The 16461-nt window shown below is 41.5% G+C and overlaps 4 protein-coding genes across 4 annotated transcripts; 3 read left to right on the forward strand and 1 right to left on the reverse strand.

Moving 5' to 3' along the window:
- Positions 1-1738: 1738 nt before the first annotated feature.
- On the reverse strand, positions 1739-4173 carry EAH_00038330 (methyltransferase domain containing protein, putative; the record flags this gene model as incomplete). The annotated part of the gene is made up of 5 exons (XM_013395465.1): positions 1739-1773; positions 2409-2476; positions 2643-2821; positions 2995-3457; positions 3917-4173. The coding sequence occupies 5 exons, from the start codon at positions 4171-4173 to the stop codon at positions 1739-1741; spliced, it is 1002 nt and encodes a 333-aa protein (XP_013250919.1).
- A 3595-nt stretch (positions 4174-7768) lies between these two features.
- Positions 7769-9768, forward strand: EAH_00038340 (hypothetical protein, conserved; the record flags this gene model as incomplete). Its single annotated transcript, XM_013395466.1, has 2 exons — positions 7769-7979; positions 8486-9768. 2 exons carry the CDS (start codon positions 7769-7771, stop codon positions 9766-9768), a joined length of 1494 nt encoding a protein of 497 aa, XP_013250920.1.
- A 1024-nt stretch (positions 9769-10792) lies between these two features.
- EAH_00038350 (hypothetical protein, conserved) lies at positions 10793-14472 on the forward strand (the record flags this gene model as incomplete). The annotated part of the gene is made up of 4 exons (XM_013395467.1): positions 10793-11653; positions 12037-12106; positions 13433-13524; positions 14386-14472. The coding sequence occupies 4 exons, from the start codon at positions 10793-10795 to the stop codon at positions 14470-14472; spliced, it is 1110 nt and encodes a 369-aa protein (XP_013250921.1).
- Positions 14473-15556: 1084 nt separating this feature from the next.
- EAH_00038360 (hypothetical protein) lies at positions 15557-16030 on the forward strand (the record flags this gene model as incomplete). Its single annotated transcript, XM_013395468.1, has 1 exon — positions 15557-16030. The coding sequence occupies one exon, from the start codon at positions 15557-15559 to the stop codon at positions 16028-16030; it is 474 nt and encodes a 157-aa protein (XP_013250922.1).
- Positions 16031-16461: the final 431 nt, after the last annotated feature.

The raw sequence follows: 16461 nt of genomic DNA on the forward strand, positions 1-16461 counted from the left end.
TATATATATATATATATATATATATATTGATATATATACATATATGATATGGGCTTAGATAAATATATATATTAATATTATTTGCATTTTATATCTTATACATATTAGACAGGGTTATATAGGCATATATATATAGTTATACAGATATATAAACATCTGTATATTATATATATTATATTTACGATACATGATTATATCTGTACTTATATAAATATTTGTACAAATAGATAATATACAGGGTTATCTATGCAATATACACACATATATATATGTATATATACAAATATAAATATATATAAATAAATATATATATATATATATATTACAATTATTAAATATACTGGTAATTAAGCGCAGCAATAAATAGACGACAGACAAAGAGACAGAAGCAAATAAAACAAATAAAACAAATAAAACAAATAAAACAAATAAAACAAATAAAACAAATAAAACAAACCAAGAGAAAGGGCACAGTAATAAGCAGATGCCGGATCCTGATGAAGAAACTCAACCTCATTAGAGTCAGACGAAACCCCCTTAGGCACTCGCAACTATAACGCACACAACACAACAAACCCTAAACCCTAAACCCTAAACCCTAAACCCTAAACTCTAAACAGAAGACGCCTCGAGAGCAAGCAAGAAACCTCTTATCAGCACACCAACCCTAAGCCAACACCCCTTTGTGGTCATACCAAACCCTAAACCCTAAACCCTAAACCCTAAACCTTAAACCTTAAACCCTAGACCCTAAACCCTAAACCCTGAATCCAAACCTTGAGTTCTGACTGAAGGACATTAGGGTTAGTAGAGAAGATGAGTTGTCGCATTAATCTCTGATGTTCACTGTCTTTATCTTTTTTAATATGGTTTGTCTTGCGGTGTCTTCCTCTTGCTGAAGACGAGGGGGCCCCCTGGGGGCCCCCCCCTTGGGGGCCCCCCCCTTGGGGGCCCCCAGCTAAGAAACCTGAATTGTCTCGAACATCACGAACAAGAATGCAGCCTCCTGAGGGAGTCTTCTGCTGCAGCAATACCTTTAAGACGGGAGCGCTGTCTCCTAATGTTAATATAGGAATAGGGTCCTGAAGAAAGATATGGACATATATAAAAGAAGATGAAGAGACAGATGAAGAGACAGATAAAAAAATAGTAAAGAAGACGGTTTATAATTATTGTTGTAATTATATTATAAGGCGGGAGTTGCTGCTGTCTCTGCTTGTTTTTTTTATGTTTATTTTTTTCTCGCTCTCTCTGTCTCTCTCTTTGTTTATCTGTCTCCTTTCACTTTATCGTCTCTCTTTGCTGTCTCTCTTTATATTTATAAATATAAATATTAATTATAAATAGACACGCAGTCAAATGGGATGCCTAAACCCTAAACCCTAAACCTTAAACCCTACGCCCTAACGCCAAACCGCTAACCCCCAAAACCCTAAACCCTAATCCCTAAACCCAAAACCCAAAACCCTAAACCCTAAACCCTCACATCAGGCGAGAGTGCAAATTCTCTCAAAAGAGGGCCCAGGGTTGTTTGAGCTTTCTCTATTATTTGTCGCCAGCGAGATAAAGAATAATTATTTTCTTCTGCTCCTTCAAACCCTAGAGGGAAGGTAACGATAATTAAACGAGACACCTCCAGCTGATCCGCAATCTGCGAGGTGTACGGACACCCCACACAAACCCTAAACCCTAAACCCTAAACCCTAAACCCTAAACCCTAAAAACTAAACCCTAAAAACTAAACCGAAACGCACATAGTCCAAACCAAAAAGCCTAAAACCCAAACCGTAAACGCCAAACCCTAAACCCTAAACCCTAAACCCTAAACCCTAAAATGCAAACCATAAACCCCAAGGCCCACCCGCTAAACCCCAGTCCCTGACCCATAACATCCCAATCCCAAGCCCTAAACCCTAAACCCTAAACCCTAGACCCTGACTTGTTGGTTTCCTTCTGCAGAGCTGAATGTCCAGCAGAGTTCCTGCCCTGGGGGTACGAGGACAGCAGCAGTATTGTTTTGTTTTGTTTGTTTGTTATTTAATTCTTTTTGTTTATTCTTGGAGTCATAGACAACCAAACTGCACCGCGAAAAACAGCCTGCTGCTCCCCCCACATTCACCAGCAGTCTCTGTCCTGGGGTCTTTGCATGCGAGAGCATAAACCCTAAAACCCTGCTGCGGCAAGCGCTTAACCTCTCTGCAAATAATAAAGATATACAAATAAACCATCAAAACCATCAAACCCTAAACCCTAAACCCTAAACATCCATGCAAAAATACACACGCACATATACAATACAAACCCTAAACCCTAAACCCTAAACCCTAAACATTCATGCAAAAAGGCACACACACATATGCAATGCAAACCCTAAACCCTAAACCCTAAACCCTAAACCCTTAACTCACTCGTCAACTCCCATAAGGGAAAAGATTCAGGGCCGCTTCCTGCCGTTCCCGCCAGCTTGCATATGGGTCTGCGCACGCAAACCCTAAACCCTAAACCCTAAACCCTAAACCCTAAACCCTAAACCCGTTAGGGCGGAACCCTAGGGCCCCGCAAAACCGCTGAAGCTTGCATTTGCGGGTTTAGTAAGGTTTGTTTGTTTGCATATGATTTGCTATTTTATGAGGTGTACGTACACCTGAGTTTTAGTTTTGTCGCCGTTTTCTTCTCCCTCTACTTCTACCTTGGGGGCCCCCTTTTTAATACAAAATAGAAAGGGTTGTAATCGCGAGAAGGGGGCCCCCCGACTGATTTCTTCTTTTGATGGGCAGCAGAATATCTCTATTGATACTGGTCGCCGCAAGAAGAAACGCACCTGCATATACACCCCAAACCCTAAACCCTAAACCCTAAACCCTTGATAACCCACACAGCCATATGCCTTCACAGAAACAGCAAAGCACTTGTGTGTGCCAACCCATCCTCCATATAAACCCTAAACCCTAAACCCTAAACCCTAAACCCTAAACCCTAAACCCTAATGCGTACGAATTCCTTCAAGATATAATCTTGTGCGAGGGATATAAGAACAAAAGAACCTCCTTCCTTTAAAACATCAAAGACAGCTTCAAAATATTCTTCTGCAGCCTTTCGGTAATCATATGATGACTCCTGGGGGCCCTCAGTGGGGGCCCCTGTACCCTTATTTGGGGCCCCAGTGGGGGCCCCTGTACCCTTATTGGGGGCCCCTAGGGGGCCCCCCTGTTCTACATGATCATCTTCATGATCTATAGAGATATATGCATCAAGAAAACCCTTATCAAATACTAAATCAAAGGGGGGGGCCCCTGAGGGTCCCCCTGATGAAGGGGGCCCCTTTAAGAAGGCTTTCTGAAGGCCTCTACCTCTAATATCTAAGCAATGCCACTCAATAGTAGAGAGATGTGAATGTGTTTTCTTCATTTCTTCAATAACAACCGGAGAGAAATCGACATTAACTATTCGGGTGTATCTGCAGGACAATACGCAAAAAGAAATGAAGAAAAATAATAATCAATAGCTGCAGATACACCTCAAGAATAAACAATAGCTGCAGATACACCTCAAGAAAAAGAATAAACAATAGCTGCAGGTACACCGCAAGAAGAAGAATAAATAAATGCAGATACAGTGCAAGAAGAAGAATAAACAATAGCTACAGGCATACAGCATAAAAAGAAGAATAAACAATAGCTGCAGATACACCGCAAAAGAAGAATATGCAGTAGCTGCAGATACACCGCAGGAAGAATCAGCAAGCAACAGCTGCAGATACACAGCATAAAAAGAAAAATAAACAATAAATGCAGATACACCTCGAGAAGAAGAATAAACAAAGAACATCTGGAGATACACTGGAAGAAGAAGCCCAGGATAATATATCATCATATGTAGCTGATATTGAGGTGCCTATACACCTGAAAAGACCTACCCATCATCGAATAAATCTTTAGCTAGAGTTGAATTGCCGCAGCCAACATGAAGCACGTGGGGGCCCCCTTGCTGAGGTGAGTGGGGCCCCCCTGCTGCTTGAGGGGCCCCCTTAAGGAAGCCCAGGGCATCCAAAGCCTCTCTAAAATCTTTATAGTCCCCATACCATTCAAAAGGCCTTCCTTTTCTATCTAAGAAGAACCTATCCCAGTACTGGCTCTCTCTAAACTCTGCAAGGTTTGAGGGGAGACAGCACATTTTTTGTATATTTTCTTGCTTTATATTGTGATATTTATATTAAATAAATTAATTTTATATATAAATAATATTTATTATTTAATAAACAAACAATTTCAACTTCATATTATCAACTCTTCATACAATACACTCATTTATTAGGGGGCCCCCAATAGCTGCTGCCCGCTGAAGAGCTGCTGCTGCTGCTGCTGCTGCTGTATATCTGCGGTGTATATACACCTCAGAAAATGCAATAAAAGGTATAATTAAACCCTTTTCAGAAACTTCTTCTTATTTTTTATTCAAATTAATATATTAATTTATCATAATAATGCAATTAAAACAAAAAAATGCAATAAAGAATGAAGAATATACAAGACTGACTTACACAAAGAAGAGGGGCCCCTCGCTGCTGGGGGCCCCCCTGCCCCTTCCGAAGACTGAGTTTATAATTAGAAATGAAGATATATATAATTAATAATATTTAAATGCATATATTTAATCAAAGATATTCATAATAATTCTTTTAAGGAATATCTTCTTATACTTAGAGAGATCAAATTGGGAGGTGCCTGCAGCAGCAACAGCAGCAGCGCGAACAGCTGCAGCAGCAACAGCAGCAACAGCAGCAGCAAGAGGAACGGCAGCAGCAGCAGCAGCAGCAACACGTGCAACAACAGCAATAGCAACACCAGCAGCAGTAGAAACAACAGCAGCAACAGAAACAGGAGAGCTGCAGCAACTTTATTTTTTCTTTGTCTGTCCTTTTTTAATTGTTTTAGGGCTAATTACATCGCATGCATTATAAATTAGCATCATAATAATAATTCATTTCTCCTTTTTGAGGTGTATGTACACCTGAGCTTCATGTCCAATTAACTTGTCGTTCCCTCTGTCTCCACACCTTAAACCCCAGTTTAGGGTTTAGGGTTTAGGGTTTAGGGTTTAGAGTTCTTTCGCTTCTATTATTGCAGCTGCTGCTGCTTCGCCCCGCTGTCTTTGTTTGGGTCCTTAGGAGCCATTACAGATAAACAGCAAATGAATAGTAGCTTTGAGGGAAGTTCAGGGTTTAGGGTTTAGGGTTTAGGGTTTAGGCTGCTGGGTGTCAGTCCTTCTCTTACGAATTGCAGCACTTGCCGCTGCAGTTGCTGTTGCAGCGACTGCTGCTGCTGCTGCTACTACTGCTGCACCTGCTTCTGCTACTGCTGCTGCACTTGCTGCAGCAGCAGCAGCAGCACATGCTAAACCTCAGTTGCGGTTTGGCTTTGTGAATCTGTGGGGAGTGCATACTAAAACAAATAACTCGAAGAGTAGATGAAGCATTTAAACCCTCAAACCCTAGGGAGAGAGACAAACAAAAGGAGAGGCAAGCAGCAGCAGTTGTTGTTGTTTTGTTCAAACTAAAAAACAAAATAAATGCAAGCAAAAAATAGCCAAACCTCCTCTATTCTCAGGTGTATGTACACCCGAAATAGTTAGGGTGTATTGACACCATTTCAAACCCTAAACCCTAAATCCTAAACCTTAAACCCAAACCTTAAACCCTAAACCTTAAACCCTAAACCCTAAACTCTAAGCCCTAATTCATTTTTACGTAAGCCTAAAGCCTCCAGTCTGAACCCCCACCATGCGTGCTGAAGCCCTAAACCCTAAACCCTAAACCCTAGTAAACCCTGAAGGAGGAACGGTTTGCCTCCTCTTTCTCACGTACTGTAACTGACAGCACATTAACGCATGTATGCTAGCCCTCTAGCAAGCTGTGGCTAGCTACAGCTAGCTACAGCTAGCTGCTGCAGCTATCTATGCTATCTCCCTTTTAAATATCGTTGTTGTTTGTGGTGTACATCGCCTTTTATCGGCATTTGTTTTCTTTTCTTTTTGTGTTGCTTCGAAGACAGAAGGATGCAGCCGCCTTAACTCCTTTTACTAATATTTTGGGGTGTTCAGGTGTACATGCAGCTCAGCTAAAGCGTAGAAAACCCTTTAAAAGGAAAAGCAGCGCTTCAGCCTCCAGCAGCTGTATCGACCCTAAACCCTAAACCCTCAAACCTAAACCCTAAACACAAGATTGCTACGCAAAAGGCGGCATGCAGATGAAGTTCTTTTGAGTGCTTCTCTTGGGGGAAAAACGTATCATTCTGGTTGCTAAACCCTAAACCCTAAACCCTGAAATAAAGGAGATGCCAGAAGACAGTCGATCTAAGAAGGAAGGAAGGAAAGAAAACAAACAACATTGCAAGAAAAGAATCAGAGAGGAGGCTGCACGGTGTATATTCACCGATATATTATGGAGTGTATATGCAGATGCAGCGCATACAGCAGAAACGTAAGTTATTCCCTCTATCAGAGAAGGGGTGAAATAAATATATTTGTTGAGTTATTTTAAATAGAGAAGAAGAAAAACCAACAAAAACAAGAATAAATTCAAATGCATATTGAAGAAGAAGCAAAACAATGGAGGCAGCTGCTGCTTGCAACACCAATGGCTATCTACCTTCCTTGAGGCCCATTCCAGGTGTAAATACATCGTCTGAAGCCTCTAAACACAATAAAAAACAATAAAATAATGAAAAAAACATTAAAAATGCATAAAAACACAAATAGAAGGGCCGAAGGAGGTACGAAGGTCACTGGTCTATTTCGCGGTGTACAGACAGCTCAAAAATGCAAGAAGTAGGAGAATATATGATTAATGCATTGAAATGTCGGGAAAAAAGTATAAATTTTAACAAAAAAATATTAAAATAAATTAAATTATTCTATTTAAATCTATTTAAGAATATTTTCTAGCTGTTTATTACAGCCACTGCTGCTGCTACCCCCCCCTATAGCGGCGGTCGGGTGCTAACGCTGGCGCCGCAGCGCAGCACTCTGTTGATTATCAATTTCTTATTTACTTATTTGTTTGTTTGTTTGTTTGTTTGTTTGTTTGCTTGCTTGCTTGTTTGTTTGTTATGTTTAAGTGTTTTCAGGGCCCTAACTCAAACCATCGCCTACTAATTTGTCTGCTTACGGCCTCTTAGGCCTATTGCCTTGTTTGGAGTGTACGTACACCGCAGAAGCACTCACTTTATATACATACATATATATACATATATATGTCTATATATGTATATATATAGATATATATTGATATCTATGCAGATATATGTATATATAGGTTGATGTGCCTGTAAGGGTCCGGCATAATAAGACCTTATAGAATTTTTTGAGTTTTTACGTTTATATAAACAAATAAAATATATCTTTCTATTATTTTTTTCATATTATAATATCGGCAAAAGCAGCAGACATCCAATACACCCCAGTGCAATTTGTTTGAGTGTACGTACACCCCAAAATGGCGCCCCCATCGGTTTGCTTTATTTCTCTGTCTTGTTTTTTAATCGGTCCTTCTCTCCTGAGTGTTGCTGCGAGTGCTGCTCCCTGGGGAGGCAGCAGCAGCAGCGGCAGCGGGTTTGGTTCTAGTATACTGCAGCACACAGGGAGGAGCTCTTCTAACTCTCCAGCAGCAGCAGCAGCAGCAGCATTAAGCACAGATTTATTTAATGCAGGGTCTTGGTTTTCAGATTCTCTTTCTGCAGCAGGGCAGCAGCTAGCTGTACGCTCACCACCAATGTTTGGTTTAGGTGTAGCAGCAGATTCTAATCGATTATTAAGGCCTCAGGGCCCCCCTGAATTAATCGGTTCTCAAGTATCTGCAGCTGCCTGGCGGCCGCCTGTGCCTCTTCCTTCTGCTGCTGCTGCAGCTGCTGCTGCAGCTGCTGCAGCTGCTGCCCCTGTTGGGTCTACAGTGCAGCAGCAGCGTCAGCAGCCGCTGCAGGAGCGTGAGCTTGCTGCTGCTGTTGAAAAGATTAGCAAGAGCCTCAACAACGCTCCAGTGTATATACACCCCAGAGCTAGACTTGCTCTTTATACTCTTTCTTCTGCACTTCAAGATATACGTACAACAACTAACAAAACAAAAATGAGAGATGGAGACAGAGCAACCCTCTACCAACTCACCAATGCAGCCGCAAGAACCGTCGGAGAAGTCGAGGTACAAACCCTAAACCCTAAACCCTAAACCCTAAACCCTATCTACATCAAAATATAAACACCCTTATGCATGCAAACATATATATATATATATACATAAGTAAATAAATAAATATATATATACATAGATGAATATATAGATATGCAGATATCTACATATACAAATCTCTACACCTATAAACATAAAATACTTATATATATAAATATATGTAAATATAATATACGTTAATATAATATATATATATATATATATTTATATATCTTTGTTTGTTGTTTGTTTAGCGTTTTATTGAAGCTCAAGAGCATTTGCTGTTAATATTGGAGTCGCTGGCTAAGACGCTGCAGTCGCTGAAGGCCCCCTGGGAATACACTGCAAATGCACCCCTTGCTGCTGCAGCAAAAGATATGCAAGCTGCTGTCACTAGAGCAGCAGCAGCAGCAACAGCAACAGATGCCCCGCAGCAGCAGCAGCAGGAACAGCAGCAGCAGCAGCAAGAACAGCAGCAACAGCAAGAACAGGAAGTGCAGGAAGAACAGCCGCAGCAAGAGCAGCAGCAAGAACTGCAACAAGAGCAGCAGCTGCAGCAAGAGCAGCAGCGGGAACAGCAAGAGCAGCAGCAGCAGCACCAAGAGGAGCAACAGCAAGAGGAGCAGCACCAAGAAACCTCAACTTCTCTGAGAACGCCCTCTCCGACGGAAGCAGCAACGTCAGCAGCAGCAGCAGCAGCAGCAGCACAGAGCAGCAGCAGCAGTAGCAGTAGCAGCAGCAGCAGCAGCAGCAGCAGCACAGCAGCACCCGAAGAATCTGCAGCAGCAGCACCCATAGCTCCGTCATCATCACGAGAAGAGCATGAAGAGGCAGCAGCAGTGGCAGCAGCAGTAGCAGCAGAAGCAGCAGCAGCAGCAGCAGCAGAAGCAGCAGCAGCAGAAGCAGCAGCTAAGGAGGAGAGTGCAGATTCAGAAGAAGAAGCAGCAAACAGCGATTTTCAAGAAGAAGAGTTAGATGAGTCAGCAGCAACCCCACAGCTAGAGGGGACCATCGCTCCGCCTTCTTACCCTCCTAATGCAGCAGCGGCAGCAGCAGCAGCAGCAGCAGCAGCAGCAGCAGGAAACAGCACGCGAGCCCGCGCAAGACGAACAGGCCCCCCCCCTCCTTCTCCTCGTTCAATATCAAGCACAACATCAGCGTCTCCTGTGGTGCAGCAATGGCAGCAGCAGCAGCAGCAGCAACAGCAGCAGCAGCAGCCAGCATGGCGGCAGCAGCAGCAGCGGCAGATGGTGATAGAGGAGGCAGCAGCAATGTCTCGACTGCGCGCTTTGCTTCAAAGCAGCACTTATGCAGATCTACGAGCAGCTGTGGGGCCCCACGGGGGCCCGGTAAGTCTAAGAGAGGCAATGGCGTTTAAAGAGTTAGGCGAGAAGCTAAGAGCTAAGGGCTGGGGGGCTAATGAGATCCGAAGAACTGCTAAAAAGACTAATAGCTACACAGAAGCTTTTTATGCTGTAGCTAGAGAAGTAGGTCTCAGCAGAAATGCTGTCGACGCCATTGCACCCAGGATGCCAACCTTACTCAAGTAAGCTCCTACCTATCCACCTAGCTAGCTAGCTAGCTAGCTAGCTAGCTTGCTTGCTTGCTATCTAGAGGGCTATCTGGAGGGCTAGCTAGCTGGCTGGCTAGCTATCTAGACGGCTAACTGGATGACTAACTAGAGGACTCTGTTTAGCTAGCTAGCTAGCTAGCTAGCTAGCTAAACAGAGGGCTAGAGAGGGGATTGGGGGAAAGTGCGGCAAGGTAAAACGCTGCACTGACAGACGCTGCAAATGCTGCCGCACAGCACAGATGGCTAGCCAGCTAGCTAGCTAGCTAGCTGGATAGCTGGATAGCTAGCTGCATAGCTAGCTTGATAGCTGGCTAGCTAGCTAGCTAGCCATCAGATATACTTTTCAGGAGCCTGCCTTCACCCGCCCATCAGGAGGCGAGGCGGAGAAATCGGCAAAATTCGACTTTTGGGGTTTCGAATCATCGTACAATCCACGTGTTGAGGGTTTAGGGTTTAGGGTTTAGGGTTTAGGGTTTAGGGTTTAGAATTTAGGGTTTAGAATTTAGGGTTTAGGGTTTAACGCCGTAGTAAGAAAATCAAAATAAAGTTGCATTTATTATGGTGTTTATATATAGATGCATTCCTGCGAGGGTTTAGGGTTTACAGATAGACCTAGTGAAAGTGTAGGGTTTGGGGTTTAGGGTTTAGGGTTTTAGAAAGGCTTTACTTCTCCGATATTTTTATTGTTAAATGCATCTAATTAAAAACATTTTAATAAAATTGCAACTATATTTATTTCTTCTTCGCTTCGTCTTATATATTCGCCTGTGGGGCCCCTGGGGGCCCCCAGGGGGCCCCGGGGGCCCCCCTATATCTTGTTGCTGCTGCCGGGTTGTTTTCAATTGTTAATTTGTTAATATCAATAATTGATGAATTTATTTGAAAATATTAATCTTTAAAGCCTCTCAGTTAAACCCTAAACCCTAAACCCTAAACCCTGCTGGATGCAGGGTTTAGAAGCCCTTGACAACAACCTATAAACAGGGGGCCCCCTTGCTGCTATGACTTCAAACAGCAGCAGCAAACAACAGACATATGGGGCCCCTCAGGAGCCCCGTAAAAATACAAAAAAGCATCGGGGGCCCCCAGGGCCCCCTACTACCACAGAGGGGGCCCCCAAAGAGGGTTTTAAGGGGGCCCCCAAGGAGGGCTTAAGGGGGGCCCCCAAGAAGGGTTTTAAGGGGGCCCCGAAGGAGGATTTAAAGGGGGCCCCCAAGGAGGGTTTTAAGGGGGCCCCCAAGGAGGGTTTTAAGGGGGCGCCCAAGGAGGGTTTAAGGGGGGCCCCCAAAGAGGGTTTTAAGGGGGCCCCCAAAGAGGGTTTAAAGGGGGCCCCCAAGGAGGGTTTAAGGGGGGCCCCCAAGGAGGGTTTAAAGGGGGCCCCCAGCGAGACTGTCAGAAGTAATATAAATAGCAAAGGATATAAAGATAAAGAAGGGGCCCCCAAAAGGGTTTATAATGAAGAAGAGGAAGGGGGGCCCCTGTTAAAGAAGAAGAAAGTAGATGAGCCGCATCCCAGAAATAAACACAAACCCCACCCCAAGAGCAGCAACAGCAGCAGCAGCAGCAGCAACAGTAGCGGGAAGCTGCCCCAGTGGGTAGTTGCTGCTGTGAAGGCACAAGCAGAAGCTAAAGAAGCAGCAGCAGCAGCAGCAGCAGCACGAGCGTCTCTCCCCCCCCTACCACACCTGACTCTGGCCCTAGTAGCTGAAGCCACACAGCAGCAGCAGCAGCAGCAGCAGCAGCAGCAGCAGAAGCAGCAGCAGCAGCAGGAGAAGCAGCAGGGGAAGGGGAAGAAGAGTTTACTGGAGAGTAGAGAGGGGGGGCTCTCAGCAATAGAGAGGCTTGTTCTCAGCAGTCGGGGTGTACGTACAGCTGAAGATTTAAGCTCTCTAAAGCAGCTTCATTACTTAGATATATCAAACAACAAATTATCAGATATTTCTTTTCTCTCTTTTAATTTATCTCTGAGGCATTTAAAAGCTGCAAACAATCAAATACAAAACCTAACACAAACCCTAAACCACCTCACCAACCTCCGAGTCCTAGACCTCAGCGACAACCAGGCAAACCCTAAACCCTAAACCCTAAACCCTAAACCCTAACCCTTAAACCCTAAACTCGAGAAGCACAAACGGACGTAACTGAGCATCCTAGGAAGGCCCTGCTGTAACTTGTTGTAGAGGCCCTCAGCTTCAGGTTTAGGGTTTAGGGTTTAGGGTTTAGGGTTTAGGGTTTTGTGGTGCAGCTGACGATGATGGAGGGCTTTGACTGCCTTCCAAATCTAAAGGCCCTCATTTTGAGTGGAAATGAAATTCGTAAGACACCTAAACCCTAAACCCTAAACCCTAAACCCTAAACACTAAACCTTAAACCCTAAACCCTAAACACTAAACCTTAAACCCTAAACCCTAAACCATAGGTCTTAAGGGGAGCTCCACGCAGGAAAAAGAGCGACAAGGAAGATGCTTTAGGTTTTAGGGTTTAGGGTTTAGGGTTTAGGGTTTAGGGTTTTGTTTAACTCAATGAAGCCACACCGACAAGAGTTTGATCAGCAGAGAAGGAGGGAGAAGAAGACTGAGATAATAAAAACAAAACAACAATAATAATAATAATAATACTAATAATAATAATAATAACAAAACAATAAAAATAATAGAAATAAAAAGCGATAAAAATAAAAAATAAATAGAACAATAAAAGTATGCAGCAGCAATGCATGCAAAAGTATTATTTGGGTCTGTTATAAATATAGTAGAAATAAAAAGCGATAAAAATAAAAAATAAATAAAAACAATAAAAGTTTTTTTGTATTTGTTTGGGTCACTTAGGCCGAATTCCTTTTGGATGTTATTTGCTGCGAGTTGAGAGCCTTAGTGAGATTATTATATTTAATTGCTGTCTCCTTTTATTTATTTATCGTTTTTATTTATCTGTCTCTTTATATTTAATTTGCTTTCTTTTATTTATATTATTTCTCCTCTTACTTAACTGTCTCTTTTTCTTTATTTGTCTCCTTTTGTTTGTTTATGTGTCTCCTTTTATTTGTTTATTTGTCTCCTTTTCTTTATTTGTCTCCTTTTGTTTATTTATCTTTATTTATTTATTTATCTTTTCTAATTTAATTGCCTCCTCTTATTTGATTGTCTCTTTTTATTTAATTGTCTCCTTTTATTTGATTGTCTCCTTTTATTTATTTATCTCTTTTTATTTATTTATCTTTTTTATTTAATCGGCTTCTCTTATTTGATTGTCTCTTTTTATTTAACTGTCTCCTTTTATTTATTTATCTCCTTTTTATTTAACTGTCTTTTTTTTATTTAACTGTCTCCTTTTATTTAATTGTCTCCTTTTCTTTTATTGTCTCCTTTTCATATGGGTGAATATTATTTATTTATTTATTTATTTATTTATTTATTTATTTATTTATTTGTTTATTTATAAATAAATAAATATAATTATTATTGCATCATCCAATTTCTTTACTTTATTTTTTATTCATTTCTTTATTCATAAATAAATATAATTATAATGAGACATACATATATATAAGATATATATATATTATATATTAAATATATAAATATATATAAAGATATATATATTAAATAATATATAATATTGTTTGTTTTGTTTATTCTCAGTTTTGTCTCGCAACAAAATTTCTTCTTTCGCTTTTCCCCCTCAGCCTCTGCCTCATCTTAAGAAGCTGTCTTTGTCTGAAAACCAACTCAAGGTACTCACAAACCCTAAACCCTAAACCCTAAACCCTAAACCCTAAACCCTAAGCCCTTGCAACTGTCCAGTTGATTCCGCTATTAGGCGCTTCCTTCGTCAGTACTGCCCCAAGGCTCACGTTTCCTCTGGTTTAGCTAGCTAGCTAGCTAGCTATCTTATGAGGCGATTAGCTAGCTAGCTAGCTGGCTAGCTATCTAGCCAGTAGGAAGAGTCAGGAGTTGTAGAGACCCATAGTTGCGCTCGTAAACCTCGATCTGACTGGCTTGCTAGCTAGCCACCCACCCAGCTAGCTAGCTAGCTAGCTAGCCAGCCTTTTAGCTATCCACCTTCCCACCCAGCTAGCTATGTATCTAGCTATCTAGGTAGATAGCTATCTACCTAGATAGACGGCTATCTAAATAGCTAACTGGCTATCTAACTAGCTAGCTAGCTAGGCAGCTAGATATGCAGTTAGCTAGGTAGGCAGCTAGCTACCCAGCTAGCTAGCTAGCTAGCTAGCTAGCTAGAGTGTGTGTGTGTTTGTTTGTTTGTTTGTGTGTATTGACAGCACTTTCCTTTTAGCGACAGATTTCCCGCCTTGTCTGAGCTGCGACTCGCAAAAAACAAATTAATGAGTTTAAAAGACAGCATCACATGCATGCCTTCTCTGTCTATACTGGATTTAGGGCATAACCTCCTACCCAACCTCAAGCAAGAAACCCTAAACCCTAAACCCTAAGCCCTAAACCCTTAATCACCAGCTAAATGCCATGCAGGACGGCGAACAGAGCGCACCCTGATATGTAAACAAAACCTACACAATGATAGGGCAAACGCCTAGGGTTTAGGGTTTAGGGTTTAGGGTTTAGGGTTTGCGCAGGGCGGTGGAGGCTGTGGGACATCATTTAAAAATATCTCAGCTGAATTTCATCGGCAATCCTCTGATGGCGACGGAGAGCGTAAATAAAATTAATATTATTTTTGTCTATTCTTTTTTTTTGTTTTTGTTGCTGTGTCTCTGTCTCCTTTAGTCTGTAGTTGTTTATCTCTCCTTTACTTTCTTTATTTTGTTTTCTTGTCTCTGTCTCTCTGCTTTTATCTGCTTATGCTTTCGTTTGTTTTGTTTGTTTTGTTTGTCTGTGTTTATCTCCTTTGCTTCTTCTTTCTGTCTCCTTCACCGTTTGTCTCTCTTTGTCGTTTCTTTCTATTTCTGTCTCTGTCTGTCTCTGTTTGTCTTTGTCTGTCTCTGTTTGTCTGTCTCTCTTTGTCTTTGTCTGTCTCTGTTTGTTTCTTCTTTCTGTCTCTCTTTCTCTCTGTTTGTCTCTCTGTCTGTCGTTGTCTCCGTTTGTCTCTGTTTGCCTTTGAGTGTCTCTGTTTGTTTTGTTTGTCTCTGTTTGTGTCTGTTTGTCTCTCTCTCTCTCTCTGTTTCTTCTTTCTCTCTCTCGGTCTGACTCTGTCTCTGTCTGTCTCTGTCTGTCTCTCTCTGTCTCTGTCTCGCTCTCTGTCTCTCTCTGTCTCTCTTTGTCTTTGTCTGTCTCTCTTTGTCTTTATCTTATCTTTCTATTTTTCTATTTGTTTGTCTTCTTTGTTTTATCTTTTTTTTCTTTGTCTCTGTCTCTCTTTTTTTGTGTCTTTGTTTGTCTTCTCGATCTGTATCTGTTTAGTGTTTATTTTCAGGTGTATATGCAGCTTTGTTTATTGTTTATTTTTTTCTTCAGGAATCTCTTAAGACCTTTTGTATTTCTTCATTACCTTCATTAAAAATATATAATACAAAACCATTAACAGCTAAACCTCAAAGTAAACTGCAGACAATCTTAAAGAAAGTTGAGGGGGGCCTCGTTAATAATATTATAAAAGAAGATAATTTAGAGCAGAGTATAATAAATAAAAACAAAGACAAAAAAATTAAAGTAGAAAAGGATATAAAAGAAAAATATATCAAACAAAACAAACAAAACAAATATCACACAGATGAAGATACACCCCAAACACATGCAGAGAAAAAACATAAAACAAAAGTCATTGATAGTCAAGAAGCAAAAAGAGAGATGCAGCAGCAACAGCAGCAGCAGCAACAGCAGCAGCAGCAACAGCAGCAGCAACAACAGCAGCAACAGCAGCAGAAGCAGCAACAGCACCACAAAGAAACACCTACTGCAGCAGCCGACAGACCTAAAAAAGAAAAAAAGAGGAGACAGCAGCAGCAGGAGCAGCAGCAAGAGCAGGAGCAGCAGCAACAGCAGCAGCAGCAGGACGAAGTGGGTGGCGCTGCCTCTGAGAAGAAGAGCAGCAAAAAGAAAAGGAGAGAGCCTCAGCAAGACCCAGAGACTATGCCCCCTAGCAGCAGCAGCAGCAGCAGCAGCAACCAGAAGCAGCAGCAGCAGGAGCATGAGCACGAGCAGCAGCAGCAGGAGTCTGTGTTCATTCGCACTGATTTTTTAAGCAAGTTAAAAATTCTATCAGAGACAAAATCAGCTCAACTTTGGGAGGAAGATGCCCAGGAAACCTCTGCGTGGGAATAGCTAGCTAGCTAGCTAGCTGGCTAGCTAGCTAGCTGTATAGTTAGCTAGCTGTATAGTTAGCTAGCTAATTGGCTAACTAGCTAGTTGGATAGCTATATAGTTAGCTAGCTAATTGGCTAGCTAGCTAGTTGGCTAGCTATATAGTTAGCTAGCTAATCGGCTAACTGGCTAGTTAGTTAGCTAGCTAATTGGCTAACTAGCTATTTAGTTAGCTAGCTATTTAGTATAATAATAATAATAATAATATTATAATAATAGCAGAGGGGGTATACAAAGACAAGAAAGTAACCGCTGATATTATTTTTTATCTTTTTATTTGTTTGGCTTTCAGGGAAGTATATTATTAACGTTTCAATTTATGCTCGCATGCGTATATATACTACATATATATATATATATATATATATATATATATATATATATATATATAT

The sequence above is a fragment of the Eimeria acervulina genome, genomic scaffold, assembly GCF_000499425.1.
Source record: "Eimeria acervulina Houghton genomic scaffold, Eah_scaff434, whole genome shotgun sequence".
NCBI lineage: Eukaryota > Apicomplexa > Conoidasida > Eucoccidiorida > Eimeriidae > Eimeria > Eimeria acervulina.